General features: G+C 37.2%; 1 protein-coding gene across 2 annotated transcripts in view; it reads left to right on the forward strand.

Annotated features, from left to right (window-relative positions):
* Positions 1 to 9,135, forward strand: part of LOC127653121 (protein ELFN1-like) — a 167,842-nt gene extending 158,707 nt beyond the window's left edge. For both annotated transcript variants that reach the window (XM_052139656.1, XM_052139657.1), the window contains exon 3: positions 4,561 to 9,135. In XM_052139656.1, the coding sequence (XP_051995616.1) occupies positions 4,967 to 7,357 (2,391 nt within the window). In that variant the 5' untranslated portion in view covers positions 4,561 to 4,966 and the 3' untranslated portion in view covers positions 7,358 to 9,135. The remainder of the gene's footprint in view (positions 1 to 4,560) is intronic.
* Positions 9,136 to 10,385: the final 1,250 nt, after the last annotated feature.

Consider the following 10,385-nt stretch of genomic DNA (forward strand, 5'->3'; position numbering starts at 1 on the left):
CTGTTATAATTCACTGGCATGAATGCTCATCTGTCTTGTAACGTGGTACATGATGCGGTCCTCCGTTTTAAACTGACGGCTGGTCACTCTACTGCAAATGCCATACCCAACTGCAGCTGATTCTCCAGTTGAATGGCACGGAGAAGGATAACTGTGAAAAGACATTTGGCATACAGAGCGAGGGATTAATCTTAATAAACATCTTAATAATGTGTGTGTGTGTGTGTGTGTGTGTGTGTGTCTGTGTGTGTGTGTGTGTGTGTGTGTGTGTGTGTGTGTGTGTGTGTGTGTGTGTGTGTGTGTGTGTTTGTGTGTCTGTGTGTGTGTATGGGTTTGGGTGGTTAACGAGGATATTTTTTTAGGCTACAGACTGGTAATTACAAGGGTATTATGCTATACATGTGGTTTTTGAGTGCATTTCTAGTGTCCCCATTATTCAAATCACTTCAAAAACAAACTAAACTATGTGTTTTTGAAAATGTAAAAATGTAGAAAGTTTTTTTGTGAGGGTGTGTGAGTGTGTCGCTCTTATCAATTGCTTCACATGGCAATGATTGTCCTACTGCTCAATCGCATGAAGACGAAACCCTGTCTGCATTCAGTGAACATGTACGGTGGCTATTTTTCCAATTTCCTATTTTTAACTTGAGCATCGACATTATGAAAAACAAGAAATTATTTGTTTTTCAGATTTTGAATTCCTAATTGAAAATTAAATGAATGAACGATACACAGATTCAGCAGGACAATGACCCTAAAAATCGAGTAGAGTAAACAAGTGGAGTAGGTTTTATGTCAACGTCACAAACACCAGAATGCCTATGCCTCTGTTTATAGCTACAGTATTTCTGCATTAAACAGCCTATTATAACATATAGCCTTTTCAGCTAAATGTAAAAAGTAAAAACAAATTATAATGTAACATTTAAAAATTTCAACACATTGTTTGGGCCAAAATTCTTTGTAATTTAATATAATTATTACATTATAAACTATATGACATTTATGACATTTAAAATATGTGACAACATGTCCTGACCTGACTTTCATGAAAAATACATTTGTCCTAAGAACACATTTAAAATTGTATATTTAATAATATTTGTGACCCTTGCCTGGACGTAGGCCAGTGTAGTTTGATTAGGTTTGCTTGCTTATCCAAGAGCTATAAATAATAATAATAATGTTTAAAAAAAATTATAGTAAAAATATACTTAGGAGGTTAAATTTCAGAAAAATTTTGTAGAATAAGAGGGTTTTTTAAACTTGGTGTTTGAAACCAATACATAAAACCTCTACTATAGAAAACACACATTTGCACAATTGTACTTTTGACTCTTGATATAGCCCTTGTGACAACTTCCCAGTGTGACAACTAGCCCCGGTCACCCCTATATACAATTACATTTGTGTGTAAAGATCATGAAAATGGTATCTTCTCAGTCTAATGAAACTGGCTGTATGTATCAATAACAAATCACTGCAATGTTTCATTAATAGTCATGAATATAATTCTCTGGTGAGCGGCTAAGACAATCGTCAAAGCATGAAGTCTCAAAGGGTAAATGCTAGTGTCTCAATATTTGTCACACCACATTTCTATAAACAACCATATAAGGTCTATTTCTTTATCTAAGTCTTGTGTGCCACTAGCCATAATCATAATGATTTTCAACTCCGATGAATAAATAACAAAATAAGGCTTCTGTTTTTTTGTCATATATTAACTGCTTGCTGTCCAATTGAGAGACATATCTTAAAACATATGAATTTGCGATTACACCAGAGCGTGATCTAATCTAATACATACTGTAGCTTGTGAAGAACCCAGTCAAAACCCAGTGAAATCCCAGTCTTGATTTACAGCCAACCATAGAGGGCTTTATGAACCGTAGGCATCTATGCACTTGAGAAATGCTTCTTTCCTCTTCAATAAAAGCATGCCCTCCTTGCATAATTCACTTGTAGATGGCTTGTGTGAAATGTAAATCAGCCTTGCAGTAATGGGTAAGGCGTACTCGCTCCCTTTCAGTCATCGTGACTCCACAGGGCAAGAAACAGCTAAGTTATGCTCTGACATGGATTACAGAGGGTCAGTCAGACAGTACAATTATAATGAGTTTTTAGTGCTATGGAAATCGCTGTAAATAATTCAATATTGTTCAAGTATTTGCTCATAATTTCTCCATAAGAGCATTCACCAAAGTTGAGAATGCACTGTACAGTAATGAATGGCTTTCATTTTGTGCTCGAATTTTTTTTTTTTTTTTACATGCTGTTTCTGGATATAATATGGCATTGGTTCATTCATATTATGTTTGGATAATGTGGGTGACAGTGACAAAGACAGACAGCCGATTAGCTGAGAGAGCACGGTGAATGCTTTGATTGGATAATATGGGTAAAATACATTGCTGTGATATTATTAGAGGACAAATATGTCTTTGGTTACTGAACAATATATTTTTTATAAATGCAGACGAGGAGTGTTGATCTGGATGCGGGTTTATTATTAATTAAAGTGAACACAAAACAAACAGGAACAAATGAAACATCCACGGGGGGAAAGCTGAAACTAAAAACAAGAAAACATAGAATGTACACGGAACTGGATGAACACGACAGGATGACAACGGCAAGACAGGCAACAGCGCAAACACCAGAACATCCAAAACATCTGAAACATTCAACAATCGACAGAGGAATGGAGAAACAAACAGGGTTTAAATACACAGACACAGGATGATCACAAACGACAATCAGGTGCGAACAATGACAGAGTGATGAGCGCCGGGAATCATGGGAATTGTAGTGCAACACGGGGCAGACAACAGGGGATCGTGACAATATTTTAGCTTTACCGTAGCAGTGAAACTAAATAAGGATAATTCGTAGCGCAAAGGGTTATTGCGAAAAATACAAACACACACACATACTGTACATACCAACCTCATCTCAGAATCACACTCCTCTTACTATGTTTTTGCAAAATTATTTTATGTTGCTCGTTGGGCGTATTGCGGCAGTTCCCTGGTCAAATGAACACTAGAGATGCTGTAACAACAATTACTTTTATTTCCTTTCACACGAATCATGAGTAAAACAGCAGATTATCAGTTTCCAAACACTACTTTTCACCTCGTTCCTCACACAATACTATTTTATGACATCTAAACATTTTTAGTATAGTGGATGACTTAGTCAGGTGATACTTTTTAACATTTGCTTCACATAAACAACTGCATTTACATACTTGTTTGAGTGTGATCAAATTGCACAGTAGCTCAAATGATGGACCAGGTTACAAATCATAAAGAGCACTCAAATCAGAAAGTGTCATAGAAGCACAATAAAAAGACATGTTTTTCATCTCACATTTGCTTTTAAGACACTATCGGTTCCGTTTCGGTTTAAGGTTTAGGCTAGGGGAGGTCTGTTTTGTTGATTTAAAATCCACTAGAGCATTTTTGGGAGAACATTTCACTCGCTTTGCCACACTACATAATTTTTATGAGATCAGGCTGATAAATACAGTAAAATCATCTTTATATCCATGGTTAGGAGAAGGAGTGCAGTAGAAAGAAATGTCTTTGCATTCACAGAAGTTCCAATCCTCTCTTAACTCTTAAAATGATTTACGATACTGTCAGTATTGCTTACAGCTGTCTCAATGTTTCAAAGCCTGCCAGGGATGACTGTGAATTGAATCATGGTTTCCCTCTTCTGTCTTGGGGAAACTACCAGCTTTCTGTGAGGGCAGTGTATTTCAGGGATGAACTATATTCTTGTGATTTTCTTCTCTTCATAGCTGAGTATTTTATTAAAAAACAAATGACTATCAAAACAAAGCTTACAGAAAATTTTAGCAACAAAGCAGCTTGTGAAATCAAGAATTTATATCACCCTTCACAATGTCATGTTCATGATAAAATTATTTGGTGTTTAGTTCTTCATCAGTTAATTTAGCAATTCATCAGTTAATTTTTCTGCCCAAACTGAGCACTAGTGGTAATAAATATCTGGAAGTTTCTATGAAGTTCTTCCTAACTATGATTTACCTATTCATAAAAAATTTATAAACTGGTCTCAAGAGCCACTGGTTGTTTTTACTAAAACATTTTAAAGGAAAATGTGTAATTGATCCATTTTGGCTCCCAAGTAATAGTCTCTCTCACTTTATAGTCTCAGACTTAATGGTGGGAGAACAGGGAATCTTTTTTTTATGTCAGATGGAAATTGGCCAATGGTATACATAAGAGCAATATATCACAGGAACTACAGGGAGCTATTTAAATTGTGTACACAATACATTTATGGTTAGGTAAAAAATGTTCTCTACCTTTCACAAAACCACAGCACACTAATGACACAATAGGGAAATAAAATACAACAAGGTGTTATGCATTATTCTTTTGAGCAGTACTGCGCTGCAGGCATCTAGTATAGTATAGTATAGTTTGCTTGTTGTATATTAGGTTTCAACTGTATTCTGAATATTTATTTTCTAATTTAAAGATTGTAAACATCAGCCAATGTTCCTTTTTCTCTTTTCTCTACCAGGGAGCACCTCTGGGCCCATAAATGAGACTAAAATGGTGGAAGAGAAGAAAAGACAAGAGGATGAAAGCTATCAAAAATGCTACGCCTTTGGGAAATAAACACAGGTCATTGGTGAAACACTAAGACACAGCTCTAGCAGTCCACTATAGTAAAAAATAAACTTCTCCATTCGAGACTTAACTTGTACGTGTATAAGCTATGTTTCACAGGTTTAATAAGGTGCTGAAATATAAGAACACAAACCCTCAACTCATGTGATTTAATTCTCTGGAACAGAGACTGGACATTTTGTCCCTTGACTAAATCAAGGGAAAGGGTTTATTACCCTGCCAGAATACTGTGAGGCTCATTCCAGCCCAGTTCAAACTCAAGTGGAACCCCAAGCTGCTACTGACAGGCATTGCTTATGGCTTCCAGCAGGGCATCGGGAACTTGGAATGCAGGCATGGTTAAGAGTGCCTTCTTCTGGTCTGTGGCCATAATCTATCTGACTTACATAGGTGGAGTGAGGGGGGATTGCTGGCTCATAGAAGGGGAAAAGGGCTTTGTATGGCTTGCCATTTGTAGCCAAAACCAGCCACCCTATGAGGCTATCCCTCAGCACATCAACAGCACTATAGTGGACCTTCGTTTGAATGAGAACAAGATCAAAAGTATCCACTACTCAGCCCTCAGCCGCTTTACCAACCTAACGTACCTGAACTTAACCAAGAATGAGATTAACTATGTTGAGGATGGGGCTTTTTCGGCCCAATTCAACTTACAGGTACTCCAACTGGGCTTCAATAAATTGCGGAACTTAACAGAAGGGATTCTCAGGGGTTTGGGCAAGCTGCAGTACCTCTACCTCCAGGCTAACCTGATTGAGACTGTGACTCCCAATGTCTTTTGGGAGTGCCCAAACATCGAAAACATTGACCTTTCCATGAACCGCATCCAGGTGCTAGATGGGTCCACCTTCACCAGCCTGACTAAGCTGACCACCTGTGAGCTCTACACCAACCCGTTCAACTGCTCCTGTGAGCTCTTGGGGTTTGTCAAGTGGCTCTCAGTCTTTCCCAATAGAACTAGTGAACGGATGGTGTGTGATTCTCCCACCGGAGTCTCTGGCTACAGCCTCCTGAGCCAGAATCCAAACAATCCAACGTTTCGCAATGCTCTGCATATGCTTTCCACTGTGTGCACGGAGGACTATGTTACTCCATACATTCCTGTGCCTCCCGAGACCACCACTTTCCCTCCAGATGCAACACCCTGTGGGCTGGAAGACTGTCCATCTGGGACTGAGCCTGATGAGATCAGCATTAGTCCCACTGACATATTAGACGTGAAACCAATCATGAAACTAAAGCAAGTGTCTCACACAAATGCGGTAATCACAGTTCAGATTCCTTACCCCTACAAGAAAATGTACATTCTTGTTCTGTATAACAATAGCTTCTTCACTGATATACAAAATCTGAAACGACAGAAGGAGGAAATTGAGCTGAAAAACCTTAAACCTCACACCGATTACACCTACTGTGTGGCTTCCATAAGAAACTCCCTGCGTTTCAATCATACCTGTCTTACACTGTCCACAGCGCCTAGAAATGGAAAAGAAAAAGTAGCCAGTACTGCAACAGCCACTCACTACATAATGACTATCCTAGGATGTCTTTTCATTATGTTAATTGTTTTAGGAATTGTATATTACTGCCTGAGAAAAAAGAGACAACAAGATGAAAAGCACAAAAAGGCAGGCAGTTTGAAGAAGAACATAATTGAGCTTAAATATGGTGGTGAACTGGAAGGCGGGACTATATCCAGGATGTCTCAAAAGCAAATGATGGCTGGGGAGAGCATGACCCGCATGCCATATCTACCCTCTGCCAGTGACATGGAGCAATACAAACTTCAAGACATAACTGACACTCCAAAAATGGCCAAAGGTAATTACATGGAAGTGAGAACAGGGGAGCACCTAGATCGAAGGGAATGTGAGATGTCCATGCCTGGCAATAGCCAAGGCTCAGTTGCTGAGATCTCAACGATTGCAAAGGAGGTGGACAAGGTCAACCAGATCATTAACAATTGCATAGATGCTCTGAAATCAGAGTCCACCTCCTTCCAAGGGGTAAAATCTGGTTCAGTGTCAACCGCAGAACCTCAGTTAGTGCTGATCTCAGAACAGCCTAATAGCAAGTCTGGCTTCCTGTCACCTGTTTACAAGGACAACTACCACCACTCTTTACAAAGACATCACACTTCAGATGCCTCTCCGAAGCGTCCAAGTACAGCCACTGGTGGTCCAGCACGGAGCCCAAGGCCTTACCGTTCAGAGGGATCATATAAGTCAGAGGCAAAGTACATAGAGAAGACTTCACCCACAGGGGAGACTATCCTGACTATCACACCTGCAGCTGCAATACTAAGGGCAGAGGCAGAGAAGATTCGTCAGTATAGCGAGCATCGGCACTCCTACCCTGATGCCCATCAAATTGAGGAGCTGGAAGGACCAGACAGTCGGAAAACCTCCATCTTGGAGCCCCTGACGCGGCCTCGTCCCAGAGACTTGGCTTACTCACAGCTCTCCCCCCAGTACCACAATCTCAGTTACTCATCTAGTCCCGAGTACTACTGCAAACCATCTCACAGCATCTGGGAGCGTTTTAAACTCCATCGCAAACGTCACAAAGATGAGGATTACATGGCTGCTGGCCATGCCCTGAGGAAAAAAGTGCAGTTTGCAAAGGATGAAGACCTGCATGACATTCTAGATTACTGGAAGGGAGTGTCAGCCCAACAGAAATCTTAATCTACTTGTGATTGTTTATGTTCTTTCCATTTTCAATGGACCACAAGGAACAGGGCAAAAACAAATCATTTTCCAGTGAAATCACATTCTGGATAAATATTATATTACAGTGAATTTATACTTAGGGAAAAAGGATTGTGTACCAAAATGTAAAGATGTTACTTAAAGCAACAAGAAGATAATATATGGAAAAATATAGAGACATACATTTTTAGTATTTGGTTACCGCATGGCCAAGTCCTGTGACAGTGGATTTGCTATTGAGTACTGTAAGACTACAAGAATCCAACAGTGGTTTCTGAAATTTCTTCTTGCAGGTCCACTGTAATTTATGGACAGTTTTCTCACAATATTTGAGTTTGTTCTAAATAAAGATGAATTGTGTACAGATATTGTTTCTATATTTGCCACGTTTGCTGTTAAAAAATGGACAAAACAAATCTCTAATGTGTATGATTCAGGTTAAGACCATGGATTTCGGAATTAGCTCCTGTGATATCTGTCCTTAAATGAATGTTTACCGTCCTGATGGATAAACATTGCACTTGTTAATGAAATGGCATATTGTGACCTTTAGACTACAGTTTACGCTACCCTGCTTTGCCAATTGTCTTTCTTTATTCATGCCATCAGACTGCACAATATTAAACAAAGGCTGATGAAATGTTATATTTGTGTAAATTGTAACCACAAAGTGTATCAGTTTGTTTGGGATGGTGTAGATGAAACATCTGCATAAATAATTGCAGTGTCAAAGTGGAAGTGGGAAGATCTAGACAACTGAGGTAAATGTCATAACCTTCAAATGAAAAAGAAATTAAAAGTAATTCAGATAATTTTGATACACATTCAATGATACTTTTTTATTTGTATATCAGTGACACACTATACAAAACACAGACTTCTGCTTTGACCTTACTTGATGCCTACTAGTATTGAGGGGTTACCTGATCATGAACCAAAGTGCTTGGGGGGCAGCTCATCACACATACACAGTACTGCAGATGTTTCTACTGATCTCAAGCCAACAGCTGCATGGATGAATGTATTACATACATAACATTAAGCAGCCTTTTCAGCTGTAATTTGTTTGTATTGTTTTTTTACAACCACATGATTCCCATTTTTAAGGCTATATGCTTTTGATATTCATACTTCTTTTCAGTTTCATGTATTTGTCATTTCTGTCAACAATATATAATCAATCAGATTTTTTTTTTTATAAGGGTATTGTTTTAGTCTTTTCTGCAGTTTGGCAGATACAAATGGTTTTATAAATGATGAACGCCACTGCACGGATACAGAAAAGATCAGCACTGAATCAGGAAGGTGAGACATGAGTGAGAAAGACTAATTAACTGAACTGTTGCCACTGAATCTGTACATCAACTGAATAGTATTACAGAAAGTGGGTAACTCGGTTGTCAAACTTTTATTTATTTTTTTCAACCGCCTTAAACTTCGGGAAATATCTGTATTACTGTATTTGTTCTTTTACTTTCAGTGTTGATGTTTTTGCAAAGTCTTCATCTGTTGTCATTTTTTTTAAGATAAATAATTTCAGTGGATTTCAAGAGCTGTCAGATCTATAGATAATCTGGCAAGTAACCTATATGTTTTTATATTGCATAGTGTAGCACTCCTGTATGTCAATCAACATGTTGAGAAATCTGTGAACAGAGAGCATTAGATACAAACAAGAGCACAATGAGTGTTATTTTGTATTTCTTAATAATATGTTACCTGCTTTCAGAAAAAAAGTACTGTGAAATAAAGGAAAGGGTGCACCCATATTGTCAAAATGATCATGCTAACATTTCTTTGGTGTCCCCTTGTATACTTTTTTTCAGTAACACTTTACATTAAGGTTCTTTGTTAAGGGTTCCAGATGTTAAGGGTTAATAACTAATTTACAAATGCATTATTAATTATTTATTTGCACTTATAGCAACATTAAAAAAGGGGTCACTTTCATGCAATACCTGCATTTTAAACTCACATGTTATAAATGCTTCATAAATATACTTATTCATACTTATTTTAAAATAATTATGAAATGTCATGATTTACTATAAGTCATGATGCAGAAAAATAGACTATTACAGCGAGATTAAAAGGTGTTGTGTTTATATTCATTACTGGAATTGAGGCATGTCACTTTGCTTGTTGAGTTGTTGACAAAAGAACAAAACAATCTGGACAACCATGGCCTGTTTATTGAGTTAGCCATGAATTATTTTCTGTATTAATGACTTACCAACATTAGTAAGCTATGAAAATGTACGTTAATGTAAAGTGGACACCCTTGAACCATTTATTAATGACTTACCATTATTAATGAGCTATAAAAGTGTAACTTTTAAAGTGGACATTTATTAATGAGCTGCCAACATTTGTATCCTATAAAGTGTACCTTAATGTAGAGTGGACAATTCAGAAACTGTATTAAAACAATTTCAACTCCTGCAGGTCATTTATTAATGAGTTCATACTGTTTTAGTATTACATCATATATCATGTACATAAATAGACATATATCATGTCCTATTTTATGGTGACCATTTACTGAATTTTATGTATAGCAAATACACAGTAGAATTTACCTTCATAGAACATAACAATATTTGTCTTACCATATAAAACACATTTCTGAATAGTTTCACTTCAAAAACATAGTTCAATGTATTAATAATAATAATTATACAATTTAAATAAAAAAATAGAAGCATGGTTAGGTGAGAAAATATGCTTATATAATAAAGCCTGGTCAATGGCAATTAACCACAGTGAACTTTAAGTAAAGGAAATAAAACATTTTAAAAGTGCCCAGCCTTTTAAAAACATTTAACATTTTTTATTATATTTAGTTATATACGCAAATCCAAACTAGCTTGCCAACACAAACCAACACTTCTAGGATATACAGTGCACAGTATAGCATAATGAAACTGCAACATACACAGCATCTTACTGTCAAAATATGAGCACTTGCTTACTTACTTTCATATCAAAATAAGCTTTCTATAAA

The sequence above is a fragment of the Xyrauchen texanus genome, chromosome 12 (genome assembly GCF_025860055.1).
Source record: "Xyrauchen texanus isolate HMW12.3.18 chromosome 12, RBS_HiC_50CHRs, whole genome shotgun sequence".
Classification (NCBI taxonomy): domain Eukaryota; kingdom Metazoa; phylum Chordata; class Actinopteri; order Cypriniformes; family Catostomidae; genus Xyrauchen; species Xyrauchen texanus.